Below are 16,986 nucleotides of genomic sequence, written 5' to 3' on the forward strand. Positions count from 1 at the left end.
ACACACACACACACACACACACACACACACACACACACACACACACAGTCTCTAAGCACACTTTGAAATTGAGATTCGGTCCCCTTGATGCTGCGAGGACCAAACAGATGTTGGATGTGATATGAGAGTGGAGAGACCAACCAATGACTGAAAAGTGTCTGATGTCAAAATATATTTTATATTTTTATACCCTCATATTAACTACATTAATCTGGGTGAAGATATTATTTTATTCAGTGAAAGGACATCTGAACAAGGACAAGATGAACTCATAACAACTTATCAATTGGCTGAGAGAGTGAATCAGCTTATCAGATGCCATGTTGGACGACGACGTCTCAATACGGTGGCTCTGAGTGGTCAAACACCTATCGAAAGAAAATCAAACTTGATCCGAAAACTTAAACTTAGACGGAAGAAAGTTTCGCTCTCAGAATATTAACGTGATTGTCACAACGTGAGGTCGTATTCTTAAATATGCGACAATTTTGAACGAAACATACACGGATGCGCAAAGGCATTCAGCATGGCTTTTATGAAAATGTCTCCAAATCTTGATTGGAATCACTTGTAAATTGTCTTGAATAGTAGTCTATAAAAATATATAGCAAAGGCACTATATTACACAGAACATGTTTTTAATGGAGCAACCGTCATCCCCATGATGTATTAAATATATATAATAAATTGACTAGATTCAATCAGGATCTGTGTGGTTCAGCTCAGAGAGTGACAATGATTGGTTGAGCTGTCATGTTGAATATTTGCTTTGCGCTAATTTATCAGAGCAGCACTTTGCGATCTCTAAAAAAGGAAAGGAGTTTCTTTTTTTTTTTTTTATTGAGAAAATTCGAGATAAAGGAGTTCATTTGTGGGGATGTGTGATGAAAAACTCCCCACCACTTCTTCATGGTTTTGGAACCATTGGCAACACATGTAAAAGCGCTCATTGAATAGCTGTAAGCTTACATGTGTGTTTCTCTGGCTGTTGATTACCAGGCCTTTTTTTTTTTTTTTGGACCAACCCTGCAAAGATGTGTCAGTAAACTGCACACGTTTTTTAATGTGATGTTAGGTTTTTGTTTGTCGAGTTGTTCTGCAGTAGGCTCTTGAGGTTTTCATGCCTCCGTGCTGCAACCACGGCATCATGTTTTCGTTTCCGTTCGGTGCATTCTCGTGAATGCGATACCTCAGGAACGCCTTTTGAGGTTTTTTTTGTCAAACCACCGGGACTTGGACAAGTTCAATCTTTCATTCTTGTATGTCACATTTTCAATATTATTTGCATAGTTTCTTAAAGACTCAAAATATAAGGTTAGATTTAGTGTTGAGGTCTGCTGGGGGTGACATGGAACTGAAACGGTTCACAACACTGCTCAAATTTCTGCAGATGTTGTAGTATAATTATAATAATCCAACACTTTTTCCCCCGAAAACACAGTTTGAAACGTACTTATGTGAAAAATGTTAACCCCGAGGCATAATTAGAATCAAAATAACTGAAAGAGAGAAAAGGATCGAGTGCAGGAAGCCTGTGCCAGTATGATCGACCGAAGCACTTACACAGAGTGCCAGCATGTTATTTCCCCCCTGAATGTGGTTTGAGACGCTGCTCTCACCGGCTAGAAAAGTCATGGGACAATAAATAGTGGAGCGGACTGCATTTATTTCAAAGCTTTGCAGCGGAGGTCAGATGGTATTTCCCTATAAACATTGCAGGGGGGCTTTAAACGCAGTTCAGCCAAGAGCCCCGACCGCCGCTGTCACGGAGACGCAGTCCACATCTCCATCCAGGAGAAGAGTAGAGGCCATTTCTGTTGTCATCCTGTGACGAGGAGCTTACAATGTCACAGTACAACAGGGTTGCAGTCCCATTTTGCTACACAACAAAAGCACAAAAACACACACTCAAAACTATTCTCTATGGATTGTGGAGGATGAGTTGTGGAGTCTCACAGCCAGAGGAAAGAAGCTGTTCTGAAGTCTGGTGGTTCGGCAGCTGATACTTCTGTATCTCTCTCCAGAAGGCAGCAGGGTGAACAGGTTGTGTCTGGCTGGGTTTAGTCTTTAATATCCTTTAGCTCTTCTCAGGCTCCTCTTCTCATCAATATCACTGATGCTCAGTAGATGGTACGAGTGATGTTCTGGTTTTAATCCCCCGCTGTAGAGCCCTCCTGTCCTGTGCCGTACACATCCCATGCTAGTTTGTAATGTTTCCAGTCAGCATGCTTTCTATTGCTCCTCTGTTAAAAGTTGACAAGAACTTCTTCAGTTCCTTAAGAAACACAGTAGTGCTGCTTCTCCTGGTTGTGGCAAATAAACACGTCGCAGCACTTAATCCGGTTTGCTGTTTGAGCGCGGCCACAGCATTCTTCGTCAGGAAAAAGCTAAGTTATATTTAGTGTTGGGAAAATATGAGGTCGCTCAGAGAATGAAAGCAGCCGACACTAACACCTATGGTTTTGTCCGTGTACACGCTCGAACTCGTGCCAGGTCTGTTCCTCTGAGTCAGGAACAACTATGGGTCTAATCGCTAAACAGTAAGTTCTAATGTCTCATCCCACCTCCCTTCTTTCCTTACCATCTCCTTCCCCTTCTTTCTCTCTCTGTTTCTCTTTCTTCTAAGGAGTAACAGGCACTCAGTGGGGGGTTCGCAGGGGGGCTCCCTGACTAATGGGGAGCTGAATGGGGAGCAGATCCCCGGGTCGGGCTTGTCCGGTTGCTGCCGCTCCTCCAAGAGTCACGTCAGCCCCGGAAGCAGTGCAGGTATGGGAGGGGTCTGATTGACTTGTTGTAGTCTCACACTCTGTGTGTTGACTTAACTATTGTGATTTATATATAAATGTACGACATCTAGAGCCTGACTTTTGATGTTAAATGGATAGTAAATGCTGGTAGTAATTTATGAATGTAGTTTATCTATAAAGGGACACTAAAGAGTCCAGTATTTTACTACTTTTGTTAGGACTGTAACAATGAGTAATTTTATTAAATTGTAGTCCCCTTTGTGTCTTCCCTCAGACAAAGTTGAGCTGACGTCTAATGGGCTGGAGGGCGGTCGGGGGGGTGTGGCTAGAAACACGCTCTCTCCGTCGTCCCCGTCGGGCTGTTCCCCGGCCGCCAGCAGCAGCAGCAGCAGCCCCTCCCCGGGTCAGGACGCCCTGGGTCCTGCCGAGCCAGTGGAGCCCGGCCCAAACGCCGGCACCGAGCAGGCCGGCAACAGCGCCACAGAGCCACCCACAGACTCGCTCCCGGCGGGGTGAGAATCAGGGCATCAGAGCGTCTCACATTCAGACCATTGAAATATGAGAATCCACTCATGCCTAAAGTTTACATACAGAATGGAGCCTACTTCATATGTTGCTGTTAGCAGCTTAATTACTTCACATATTGCTTCTTCATGCATTTTTTAATGGTGCATTTTCCCCCAAAAATGCCAGCATCATATTTAACTTTGAAAGTCAGAACAAATCAGTGATCATTAATTAGGATATTAAATAGTGTTCATCTCCATTTTGATAATATTTACAATATGACAACTGCGAAATACTCGACTGCGAATATTTCGCATCAAAACTCTTCATACCGGCTGCGATGCAAATTTGCGACAGTTGCAACATTTTCACAATAAAAGGTGCCAGAATCAGAACCGTTTATTGCCATGGTATGTTGAACATATAAGGAATTTGACATGACGGGTGGCGCATAACATTTAACAATCAACAACAATCAACACAGTGTAAAGTAAAAACATATTAAAATTGACAGTAAAATATAAAATAAAGTAAAATATAGTGAAATATAAAATAAAGTACACAAACGAACAGATAACAGGACTATAAGCAAGTGAGATGTAAGTGTAATGTAATGTAAAAGTGTAGATGTATGTAGATTTGTGCAGGCAGAGGACCAACTAGCAGGTTCCTATTGACCCTGTCTGAGGTAAACTGTTGTTTTATTTTGTTGCGTTTCCTAAATAAAAGATTGAATTTGAGGTCCCTCTGTTACTCACTGTTCTGTATATGTCTGAACTTTTATTTTGAAAGGTAAGAACAGAAGGTGTGGATCTGGTTTGTGCTGCCTTTGTCAAGGTCGAAAGAAGCGCATAAAGGCATCAACCAATCACGTATTGCGTGACGGACATATTCAGAATATCCAATATAGTGTAGAACAACAAGAGGCTCCGAGTCCAAACCAAGACAACTAACTTTATCTCAAGGCAGCGCTGACCGGATCCACTCTCTCCGTTATTACCTTTCACAGTAAAAGCCCTAGAGTCTAGACATATATACGCTGCGTACCTGTTTACCAGAGCGAACTCAAGGAACTCAAATTCACTCGGAGCATCTCCTTGCTTTAGGTTTTACAGCAGTTTACCTCAGACAGACTGACAGACACTGCTCTGGGTCAATAGAATCCTGCTATTTGGTCAATGCTATATAAACCTTTCACTGAAAAGTGAAAAAACTGTCGCATTTTTTATGAACATCTATATATATATTTTTAGTGATCAAATTTAATTGATTTTCAAGATATGCATTGGAAATCAACAGCAAACGACACAATTTAAAAAAAGTAAAGTATTTAAAAGAATATCTATTTTGCAGATTTGTTACTGGGAGCAATGTAGCTATTAACAGCTGTAGATTTAAATTAATCCACTGATTTGTTGTCTCCTCTCTCTGTCTCTCTCTGTGTCTCTGTCTCTCTCAGTTCAGATCAAACAAGCTTTATTGACATGAAATACAATACAAGTGTTTGTTAGTAAAGCAAAATGCATGAATAAATGGTTGCGTAGATGGATACATTTGTAAAATAAGTGTAAGGGTATTAACAGCATTAAACAAGTATGTTAGTGAACCCTGTCACTGTTCCACTCTGAACTCCCTTTGCTCTCTAAATAATCTACGCTGTGTATTTTATCTGTTAGTACGTCAATTACAGGTGCTTCTAGTATTTATGTGTGAATTGTCTCCTTCTCTCCGCGTAGCTGGGAGCAGAGGGTGTTGCCTCACGGCAGGGTGTACTACGTGGACCACAACACCAAAACAACAACCTGGGAGAGACCGCTGCCTCCAGGGTATGCCAGCTACACTTTTATACGTCTGTTCTGTGTCGATGCATTGATTGTTTGGGTCAGACAAGGTGAGGCTTACCAATACATCGGGTCCACATTAGGCTTTAGTAATCCCATATCATATTTTGTTGATTTGTATTTTAAAGCCCTCTAAGAGAAGTATATTTCCTTTTGACATAATGAGACCCGTTGTTCATCAGGGAAACACAGACGCGAGAATATAGGGTCTGATTCATTCACATGTGAAACATGCGGCTCTACGTTCTCGGCGATTATGGGATTACTCGCCGACGGTGCTGCCAGATTGGGCTGATTTCTGCCCAGCTGGGCTATTTCTGATGAAGTTGTGCTGGGAAGATAATCGTTGGACTGGTAGATGAAGTCTGGGCTGCTTTTGTCAACATTTGGCAGGGGTTTTGAAAATATTGTTCAAACATTATAATACAATAATAGAAAATCCGTTGTGTCCACTCACTCATATTTTTGGATTCATTTATTTTGGGCTACAAACTGTACTGATCTGGCAACACAGCAACAACTCAACGCAGATAGTTTACACAGTTATTTTTAAAATGCGTTTTTGTACCACAAACCTCTTATGGTCTCACGATCGTCTGCAGACATTTCTCTTTTTGACTTTATGCTCAGAGGAGTTTAAATATAAGTGGATGGTCCTAACAAAGCTAATAAGTGTCAAAGTTCATCAAAGTTGAAAAAACCCAGATTGCTGCGATTGTCATGAAATTAATTTGATTTGCCTCCAAATTCAAACATTTTAAACGCGTATGTAATGGGCCCTTTAGGTGATAACATCATCAGACAGAAGTGTCCAGAGAAAGGTTCATGTTCAGCTTTGTCAGCTGCCAGAACAAGCCTTCATGTTTATTTGAAGAATGTGTAGAAGTCTGCAGGGATGACATATTTTTGTAGGCCAACAGGGAAGTCAGCATCACACTGGTTCCCTCCACAAGAAGCCAACGAGATTCTTTCATTGGATTCTGGATTATTGCAGTAAATAAGCTCTGTGGCAAACAAACGTTTATGGTTCTTACACGTTTTGTTCAGCAAGATAATCTTCACAAATGAACACCACTTTTTGAAGCGTGAATACAATCAGCAGAAGTAATAAAGCTAATGTTAGGCTATAAAGGAACTACGTCACGATGACCTCATGTCACCACCACTAAGCTAAAGGAGGACTAGAGTTCTAGTGAAGACCTTTAGTCGTCTCATTTAGACACTTTTTTAAGACACGTAGAAGCTTCTAAATTCACCAGAGGGATGTTTGCTGATGTATGTTATATTGTAGAACAAAAGTTTAAAACCTCTTCAGCTTGTGTTAAACACAGACTTTATTTCAGGCATTTAATCAAAATCTATTCAAAAAAACACCGACTTTGAGACGAGGGAACCAGAAGTGCAAAAATGCTGACTCATTTCCTGGTTTTAGGACTCATTCCTACAGAACTCTATTGAGAGTGTGCGGCCTCATTGTACATCGTAACTGGCCCTCAATCATCCGGTTTGATGTTGTGTGCTAATCGTTCATAGTGAGAACACAGTTTTCTCCCCCTCACCTCACCCCCCCCATCTCAGTTTTTCCACACAAGGAACTAGTGCCCGGAGAACAAAAGTCCTTTCTTACAGAGCCACATATACTTCCATCCAACACTGTGGGCCTGTGGCCCTTCAGAGGATCAATTAGCAATCTAATGCCACGGTAGTGCTCCAGATGTACACACCAGGAACTGTTTAGAGGCTGGGGGTGGGGGGGGGTGTTAGGCAATCGAGGTTTGGAAGCTGAAATAATGAAAGCCATCCAAAGCCGGGCCGAGGAGAGCTTATGAGTCCCGCTGCTCTTTATCAAATACGCTGTAGAGTTTGTAACTAGTGACGCCTCACAAGCTCAACAACTCTGGTGAGCTGCAGGACGTCCCTACACGCTTTATTTAGTCTAGCAGCAGTAGGGCCTCTTAAATGAAAACGGATGCTGCGTTCCCTTAAAGCTGTACTTGTCAACGTCGCATGATAATTTTTTTTTACAGTGTTATTTCGACACAGTTAAACAATAGAAACTAGACCGCAAAGCAACATTTTGTGTTTATAATAGATATTGCATTTTATAACATCAAATAGTTACATTTTGACTCAACTATTTTTTTTGAATTACAGGGTTAGAGAGAAAACTCAGTGTTAAATGGCTACAGCTGCACCCATCTTAAATGTAGCAGTAAGCTCCTTCTTATGTACACCTTATCAAAGCAGTACTTTGTCTATCAGGACTGCACAGTCTTCTATCCTGTCTGGTTGCTGGTGGCTTTCTAGTGTTGGCAGAGTGTTGTGTTGATGGGGCTGCATTAAGGCCTTTACACATCAGGGATGTGGCAACAGTGGCGGGCCGTGCATTTTATGCCTGGGCCTTCACTGCTGTCCTGCAGCTGAAATACCACCTTATAACCACATTGTGGCGCAACAGCTGTTATTCATTTTTAAGGCTGTAACTATGTACATCTTCGTATTAAACCGTTCGCTACGAGTCGTCTGAATAATGCTAGAGCATTTAGAAAATGCAAAAGCCTAAATTCAGGAAAATATAATGTTCTCAGCTGGTCTGGCTGTGGGATCCACAGTCATTCCTTTATGACAAGCCGTGACCCAAAGAGATTAACATAGGATTTTACTTTCACAACTTGAGCATTGATCGTACTGCTCTGCAATGTCTTTCCTTGGCTCAGGTTCCTCTATCATGGTGCATCTCACTCAGTCAGAATGCATTTTGATTGACTGAGCTGCATCACGTGATGTGATTCACTACCCATCAGCCTCTGCTGGCTGATAAGTTTCGTTTCATGATAGTCACGTGCTCGCCCACTGACCAATCACAGCACACTCTGTACCTCGCGGGAAAGCTACACACGGACACTGGCGGCATGTAATGCTGACGTCATTATAGGCCGGCGCGCAGGCTCTGATAGTCAAAGAATACGCCCAACATGTCAAACTAAAGATCTGATTGGTTGAACACTATGACAATCAACAATATCGTCCCCATTTACTTTAATCTGCACTGGCTGCAGGTGAGACTCTGCAGGTCTCGGGCCTGTCTTATTACCTAGAGACACAGAGGTGAAATCTGATTGGATAAAAGCTCTACTTAAAACAAGCTGCACTGGAAGCAGAGCAATTGAGGAAGACAGTAGCTGTGCAATGAGAAAATAAGATGATGGGAAAAATATTTTTATAAATTATAATACATGTAATGTATTTAAGAAAAATTATTAAATTATAATTTTTTTCTTTTTTTTTTTTTTTAAATACATATAGCTTTGTGATTCTGTTTAGGCCAGCAGAGAAGGCCTTGCAGGCCCTGACGGCCCGCCACTGCGTGACAAATACGTCTCAAGAAAATGAGAAATACTCGCCTGCGAAAATTGTATGTCTAGGGCGTTTATTGTGAAAGGTAAGAACGGAAGAAGTGGATCTGGTCTGCGCTGCCTTTGTCAAGGTTGAATGGAGTGATAAAGTTTGCCGTCTTGGGACCTTTGTCGTTGTTTCACAAATGGGTACCTTTTATTCGCAGTGTGAAAGCTCAGAAAAATTGACCTTGTTCTGGAAGAAAATTTAAGTCGCTAACAGTTGGAAAAATAGATTGACAGGCAAATTAAACGCACGCAAAAAAAACAACACCCCTGGTGTGTAAAGGCCTTGATTGTGCCACGATCATTTTTTAGTGTTTGATACTAACACTGAGATGTTTAGCAATCGCAATTTTTGTTTATTTTCTGTGTATAGTGCATGTCTGGGGATATGCCAGCAGACGGCAAGAAACAAGCAGCACAAAGAGTTTCCTACGAGGGTTGATGTGAGCATTTTATCTGAAAAAACACTGCCCGTCTGATATTCCGATACCATTTTTCCTTCTAAAGTTTCAGTCTCCAGTCCCTTTTTAAAAAAAAAAATTTTTTTTTATTATTATTGAAAGACAAGAGACAATATTAGACAATACATAGACATAACAACAAGAGGATGACAAGATCAGTGAGATAAAAGCTAGCAAACATCATATAGTCAGTGTGTGTGTGTGTGTGTGTGTGTGTGTGTATGTGTGCGCGCGCGTGTGTGTGTGAGAATGTCCTTGAGCCTTTTGAGATGGAAGGAAAAAAATAATAATAATAAAAAAACAAACCAAAAAAAACAGGTAAGTATGTGTGCATATGGATGTTCATGTATGCATGTACGTGGGTTTCAATTGATTGTCAGGCAAGAAAAACAACAAAACAAAAATCAACAATAGTAATAAATACACAAAATATATATACACTATATACTGTACAAATTTTAATATTAATAGGATGGGTGGTGTTACGTTTGCAGAAACATAGTGAGGGATGACCAGGTGGAGTGGTTTTCTGTTGTATTGTATATGATGGACGAGGTTAGATTTTCCATTGAAATATACTCTATCATTAAGTTTCTCCAGTGTGTGAGATGTGTGTTATTCCTTGATTTCCAGTTCATGAGGATAGTTTTCTTGGCGATAGTTAGGGCCACGAGGAGTAATTTGCGATTTGTTTTACTCAGATGTATTGTTCAGATGTCTCCTAGTAGGCACAGTGAAGGGGATAATGGGACGAGGCAGCCCAGGAAGACTGACAGTGACTCAATTATTTTTTTCCAAAAGTGATTAACTGGTGTGCAGTGCCAGGTGGCGTGAACATAGCTATCCGGGCTGTTTTGAGTGCAATGTGGACAGATATCTGACGTGAATCCCATTTTAAACATTTTTTGCCCAGTGTAATGAATTCTGTTAAGTATTTTATACTGTATTAGTTGTAAATTGGCATTTTTAGTCATGAAGTAGATGTTGCAGATTTGGTTCCAGAAATCAGCATCGGGAGTGATGGACAGGTCTGATTCCCATTTTCTTGATGGTATGGATGATGTTTTGTCAGAGTGTGAGGGAATGAAACCATGGTGTTATTATTGAAGATGTGTTTCAGATGAGTGATGCCTTTAGCGGACCATGTGTGGAGATTAAGAGGTGTCTTGTGACTTAGAAAATCAGGATTGTTCCATATGGGAGAAAAAATTTGAAGGTGCAAAAGTGATGTTAGTGATTTTGTGGAATTTCCACCAGGCTGTCAGAGTTTCTGCTATTGTTAGTATATTGAACCAAGGATGGCATTTGATAGATTGGCTTAAAAATGGTAGGTCAGACATCTGAATGTCCTTACAAACTGTCTGTTCTATATCTAACCATGTGTTGTCTGATTGGTTGGGGTGGATCCATTTAAGAATGTATTGAAGTTTATTTGCTAGAGAGCAGTGAAAAAAATGTGGAGCTTCAAGTCCTCCTTGTGTTTTTGGTTTTTGTAGTGTGGCCAGTTTAATTCTTGGTGTTTTATTTTTCCAGTAGAATTGAGTAATGATTGAGTCAAGTGATTTGAACCAGGAGTGAGTGGGTTGAGAAGGTATCATTGTGAATAGGTAATTTATTTTAGGAAGTATTGTCATTTTAACTGTAGCTATTCTGCCCATGAGTGATAATGGTAGGTTCATCCAGCGGAGGACGTCGTCATTTATTGTTTTAAGTAATGGAGTGAAGTTGAAGTCTCCAGTCTTGATGTGTCCGTCTCCATACTGTTTTTTTTTTTTCTTACATATTTCTGCATCAGTCATTTGTCTCACCACTAATTGATCAGCATGAGCTGCTCCAGACAAGATGTGGGCCCTGGCTTCGTCCTTACATTTACAGCTTTCATTTTTTTAGAGCTACCCTATGCCAAGGTACAACTTGACTTAAAAATCTTGTAAATGGGAGTTTCATTCAGTCAACACGTGTCAAACTCCATCCCAGTAGGAAATGGGATGAAGATAAAAGAAAGGAGCTCGTAGGGATTGCTGTCAGCCAACATGGTGATAAATACTGAGTCCAAAACAACATAAAGGATGCACCGTAAAATCTTAATCCGGACAGCTCGTGGTGAGGGGACCGTACACTTCTAGCTCCAAGAAAAACACGGAGTAGAGAGTTAATGATGCGACTGGTACGAAGAGTTCAAAGTCAGATAGCAGAACTAAGTAGAGACTCTCAGACTCTGGGATTTTCTCTGGCTCCAGTAAATAACTAGCTAGTCCTAATATCAGAGAGGGAACAGTATTTTTCTTGCCCTTTTTAAAGGAAGCTCGGAGGCACAGTGGTCAGAGAGACTATCCCCGTGTCTGCAATCATCCCCGCTGTTGAAGGGTCCTCCAGCAAGATCTTAAGAGACGCTGTCGGCGCTGTGTTGAAAAGGCCTCAGCGTAGAGGACTTCTAGACCCTAGAAAACCATTAAAAGTACAAAGATACACATCCAATTCTCAAGCACACAGACTATGGCTTATCACAGCGTTGATCAAACTTAAAAATTCTGGGTCATACAGTTTTGTCATGGCCAGTTAAAGAGCTGCTAGATATTGTTTTTAGTGTCTTTTGTGAGATGAATACCTCAAGTACCACATTGAGTAATATAAACATTAGTGGTGCTAGAATACTTTGTTTGTTTTGCATGTATTAAGAGATGTTTTTAGAGATTTTGGAGTTAGTTCATTTAATTTGACTAATATCGGTGCAAAGCCTTGTATACATGTTGGCTCCTGATGCCACTCAAAGTCTAATCTTCAAGATTTCACTTCTTGAAATTGATTTGGAGACAGAAATCAAACAAAAGTGGGGGTGATTTAAAGATAAGTCTGTAGATATTCTATGTTTTTCGTAATAACAACGAATCACATGATTAGACAAACAATGAATTGATTCTACTAGCAAAGTATTAAAAACACATCGATGAGCCACACGGTTGCACTGGCTGTTCCTTCTCCATAGTTTATTTAACACAATCCCACTTACATCGTCCTGCTGCCACAGATACTCATAAGAGTCATTCCCAAAGAACTCTAATTAGGGTTGCCAAAGAAATTTGAGGAATTTCTTCGATGGTCTTTTATTTAACATTTTTTGCTGCAATAACACCTTCCAGCCACACAAGGGAGTATGAATGTCCGTATTGTTCTGATAATTGACTCCGATATGAAAAGGCTAGTGTACATTCTGTTTGTTGAACTGATGAGAGGAAGTTAAAGGAACTAGATAGTCTGCTAACTCTGCCAAAATGTATTTATTTGCTCTCGATAATAAAGTATTTAACATGTGTATATATTTTCAAAAACAAAGTCGTATATCTTTTCTAAATGGCTGGTCACCTATTCAAGATAATTAATCGTTCATTGATGCACAAATTAGCTCTTCTTACAATTAATAGATGAGGCCTATTGTGAATCAGGTTGTCCCCAGTGAAACAGTTTTGAAAACACTGCTGTGCCTTCAGATTTTTCCGACATTGTCAATAATATTCAGTTAATGCGACCTCTGACCATAAATGAAACGAGAGGGTGGAGCTAAGTACAGTAGAGCTCTGAATAAGGCAACCAAAAGGTTTGAAATTTACTTTCATGAACTACAAACAAGTTGTGACATGAAAAAACATGACAACTCTCAAATTGGACAAGGTCTTGCTAGTGACCTGTCAATCACAAGGTAGCCCCGCCCTAAAGCATACCCTGCTTTATGGTCTATTAAATGGACCATCATTTACTAAATGAACATCATGCTGTATTGAAGAAGACTTGAAACTAGAGATTGAGACCATAAACTCATGTTTACAATGTTTACTGAGGTAATAAATCAAGAGAGAATTAGTCATTTTCTCATAGACTTCAATACAACCAGAGGAGTCGCCCCTGGTGGACAGTAGAGAGAATGCAGCTTTAAGGCCCTTTAGCATTGGCCTCACTTCCAAGAACCGGAGGTTGCCACCTCGCTTTTACAGAATATTTATACAATGAGATTTTTGATAAATAAGAATCAGTAATATGGATTTAATGACTGAGTGGGTAATGGCAAATAATAGTACAGCTAGATCAGTCTGGTGAGTTCAGGAAATTACATCACTTTACTGTAATTTAGCCTATAAAACCAGAAGACAACTCTATTGCTATATATTATAATTATATTATCCAAAATCCAAGACGATATCTTGTCTCATATCACGTTACTGATATGATATTGAGCCTTCATTGTATGTGTATTTACACACTTGGCACTGTGTGTTGTTTAGATTCCCACCAGTAATGAAATATCATAGTGTTATCATAGAGTTTTGTTAGCTGTGTTCCAAGCAGCTAAAGTCAGGGAATTTAGAATGTCGATTTCTTGACTTAGTAAAGTTCACTGTTGAGGTGTCGAGTAAACTCTATTTTACAGCATGTCTCACACATTCATTGCATTTGCTGTTTAAAAAAAATCCTGACTGCAGTGGACTATAAGACCACTTTAGAAAAACCCTGAACAAAAGGAAGAATCTCACAGTGATACAGTCCTTCAGCTAGTTATGGAAGGTCTAAAAAACGTCATGGAGTTTTAACTTTCCAAGCCCGTTGGTATCTGCATGGCGTGTTTTTGTTAGCATACGGAATTTGATGCTGTTTTCTCTTCCAAATTCTGTAGCGCTGAAGTCAGAGATGTGGGAATAGCAAGGAGAGCAGCAGTCAGTCCTGCCGAGCCCAGGGAACTGGTCTGTGTGTGTGGCGCTGTGTTCGTTTGTCTGTGTTTCTGTGGACCGTCCATATCTCTAGTCCATGTCCAGACCCCCCATCTAAGGGGAAGAACAAGGTATACATAGACGTCTGAGTAACGCCGCTGGCCATTATTTCCCCTCATGTACTTGAGGGCTGGCATTGTCTTTAACGCGAATACACAGTTTGATGACCTTTGAGGTTGCGTCATAAAACAAAAACGGTCTCCGTCCAGATGAGCGTTTTAGCGCCTTTTCAGAAACAATCTCCGCCCACACTACCAGGCCTGAGAACGCATATCACATGACCCGGGCTGATAAAGCCACCGGACACGAGAGTTGTCCCTAAGCGCTCAAATAATAGCTTCCCTCCTGCGCATATAGGCGCTAGTAGAATTGAACTGCACAACAGATCCTAGCATAGACAGCAAGGTCAGCAGTTCCTGTAATTCGTGTTGAATTAACCGCTGAGTCGAGGCTGGTGTCGTTTGTTTTCTTCCACCGGTGTCACGAATCGTGGAAGACCCAATAATGGAGCATCCTAGTTTTCAACGGTCTTCGTTTCCTGCCTTTCCAGACTAAAACGGCACAAGCTGCATTTTCATAAGTCTCTGTTTTAGGGGTTCTAAAACAGTGAAATGTTGTGGGCGCTAGGTGTGACCGTAGCAAAAACGTGTGGCTGTTGCCTGAGGCTTGGCCAAACTAGTGATAACACTATAAATAAATAAAAAAGCCCTGTGATTATCCACCAGCATTATTTTTTCGCTGCTAAATTGATTTTCTGGAGCTGTAGAACAAGTTTACCATTGATCATGTGCAAGTTTGGGAATTTGTGTTTTAAAGGCAGGTCCTCAGAAAGTAAAAAAATTGACATTTAAAGCCACATTTGGTGTAAAAATGTGTTTATCAGTTTTATTCTTCGAACCTCAGTAAAGGATAGTTTGCTTTAACCATCTTAGCAGTGTTATCTGTCCTCCTCTTGTTTTCCTTCTCCATGTCCACTCTTTTATCCCTCCCTTTTTCTTTCCTCTTCCTCCCTCCCACTCTTTCCCCTCTTCTCACTGTTTTCTTTCCTTCTCTCTTTAAATCAGTGCTGTTACTATCAGCAGCCTACATTTTGATACAACCACCCACTCTTGACGTGCTAAATACAGATGATGTTGAAAGCCACAGCCCTTTCTCTGTCTCCCCCCCCCCCCCTCCGTTCTATAGCTGGGAGAAGCGAGTGGACCAGCGGGGCAGGTTCTACTACGTGGACCACAACACCAGAACCACCACATGGCAGAGGCCCACGGCGGAGTCCGTGCGCAACTACCAGCAGTGGCAGAGCCAGCGCAACCAGCTGCAGGGCGCCATGCACCAGTTCAGCCAGCGCTTCCTCTACCAGGTACTTGGGGCTTCCACTGGCTAACATACATTATGTTAGTACTCAGGAGATGTGGCACATTGCTTAGGCAATGGTAACAAAAATTTAGTGCTTTCATTTGAAATGTTTGTCCCCCAGGCAATATGCACTCTCAGCAATTGATCAACCACCCCATGTGCTCATTAAGCTAAATGCTTAAATACTTGTACAGCTTTAATGAAAGTAATGAGACTTCTTTTCTGTCAGTACATGATAATGGATTTTTGTGGGCAGAGCATAGGTGGAGGCAGAACAATTCTTTAAAATAGCTAACGCAGGCTGGCAACATATTTTTATTCCTATGTTTTCATGTATACACGGGTGTTTCAGAGAAAGTACGGTCATGAAAATTTGCCTCAAAGTCCTGAAAATGTATTTGTAAAAATGTATATGGACCTTGATAAACAAATCTTTAAGATTTTAATATCAACCACGCAATGCACCTCGGGACTGAACACGATCAGCGTATGCAACGCGGTGCGTTTCACTCGTTTGCTAACGGTTAGAAGACGTCGGCTATAGGGGGGATTCAAGATGTTATTTGAGACTTGTTTATAGTGTTTTTCCAGTGGTCTCTGACAGCGAAGCAGCCAAGGTCAGACTGCAGCCAGACAGTAAAGACTTATGGGACTAAAACAACAGAGCTTTCTCAATGGACCATTAGTAAAAGCAGCCTTAAAAAACTCTTATAGGCTTCTATAAAAACACCCCTGTGCACTGTGCGTGCTAGTGTTTCCATTTTTTATGGAAGTCTTCTACAGATCTCATTTCAGCAGTTTTTGTGTTTTCATGTGATTCTGAATGTTTGGTTCTCTTGTTTCATGTTTGAAATAATCATCTATTTCTCTCCAGCCGTCCGTCTAACCCTCCCATCATCTGCCCGTCAAGTTTTTTTTATCCACTCATTGACAATGTCGCACCCAAAGATTTCCCCTTTTACACTCTCACTTATCTCCGTCTGGCTGTGGCTCCTGTTGTCAGTGTAGAAGTTTCCAACAAAGGTTTATTACTCAGTTTAACCAGAATATTCAGTCTCATCTCCTTCGGTCTCTTCACACGGCTTCACATCATTGATGTAAGAGTAGTTGAACTTTAACCCTCTTCCAATATCCTGGCCGTTAAACATGCAAGCTAGCGGAGAAACGGAACTTATTTTTGTGAAAAGTTCAACATTAAACCCACGTTATTACTGAAACTGAAATCGACTTCTGTTACTGCTGCCCTTTAGCAGGGGAAGTACTGCTCACATTAAGGTGAATGTGAACGCATCAGTAAGAGTAAGATGTAAAAGGCCGGGTATCAAACCTCAATACTTTTGGAGTGCCAAACAAAATATGGATACATAATCATATTGCGATGTAGATGCAGGGATGATGTATTTTTGTAGGCCAACCTGGAAGTTAGAGCATCGCACATTACAGTTGTTCAGCAAGATAATCCTCACAAATGAACCCCACTTTTAGGATTTTTGAAGCGCAGAAGTAAAAAGCTAACATTGGCTATAAAGGAACAACCCCATGGTCTCATGCGTTCCACTGAGCTAAAGGAGGACTTGTGTTCTAGTGATGACATTTAGTCGTCTCATTTAGACACTTGTTTGCAACTGCCTCTTTTAAGACGCGTAAAAGCTTCTAAATTCACCAGAGGGGCATTTACTGACATATTTCATGTCGTTAAAACAAAACGCTAAACACGGGCCTTATTTTAGGCATCTAACCAAAAACTCAGTCAGTACTTTATTTCATTTGCAAAGATATGTGCCCTGTCGAAAATGTACCTTTTTTTTTTAAACTCAGATTTTATGCATATGTTGGTTTGTTCTTTATACCATGACAGTTTTTCTAGAATAAGATTTTTGAAAAAAATGCAATATCTAACCTTGCTTACAGCC

At 40.8% G+C, this 16,986-nt stretch overlaps 1 protein-coding gene across 1 annotated transcript in view; it reads left to right on the forward strand.

Moving 5' to 3' along the window:
• wwp2 (WW domain containing E3 ubiquitin protein ligase 2) overlaps positions 1-16,986 on the forward strand; it is a gene marked incomplete at its 5' end in the record, with an annotated part of 49,864 nt that overhangs the window by 170 nt on the left and 32,708 nt on the right. The window contains 4 exons of the mRNA XM_031868096.1: positions 2,627-2,766; positions 3,022-3,259; positions 4,991-5,080; positions 14,903-15,077. Of these exons, the coding sequence (XP_031723956.1) occupies positions 2,627-2,766; positions 3,022-3,259; positions 4,991-5,080; positions 14,903-15,077 (643 nt within the window). The remainder of the gene's footprint in view (positions 1-2,626; positions 2,767-3,021; positions 3,260-4,990; positions 5,081-14,902; positions 15,078-16,986) is intronic.

Source organism: Anarrhichthys ocellatus, unplaced genomic scaffold (assembly GCF_004355925.1).
Source record: "Anarrhichthys ocellatus isolate YVR2014 unplaced genomic scaffold, GSC_Weel_1.0 scaffold41, whole genome shotgun sequence".
Taxonomy (NCBI): Eukaryota; Metazoa; Chordata; class Actinopteri; order Perciformes; family Anarhichadidae; genus Anarrhichthys; species Anarrhichthys ocellatus.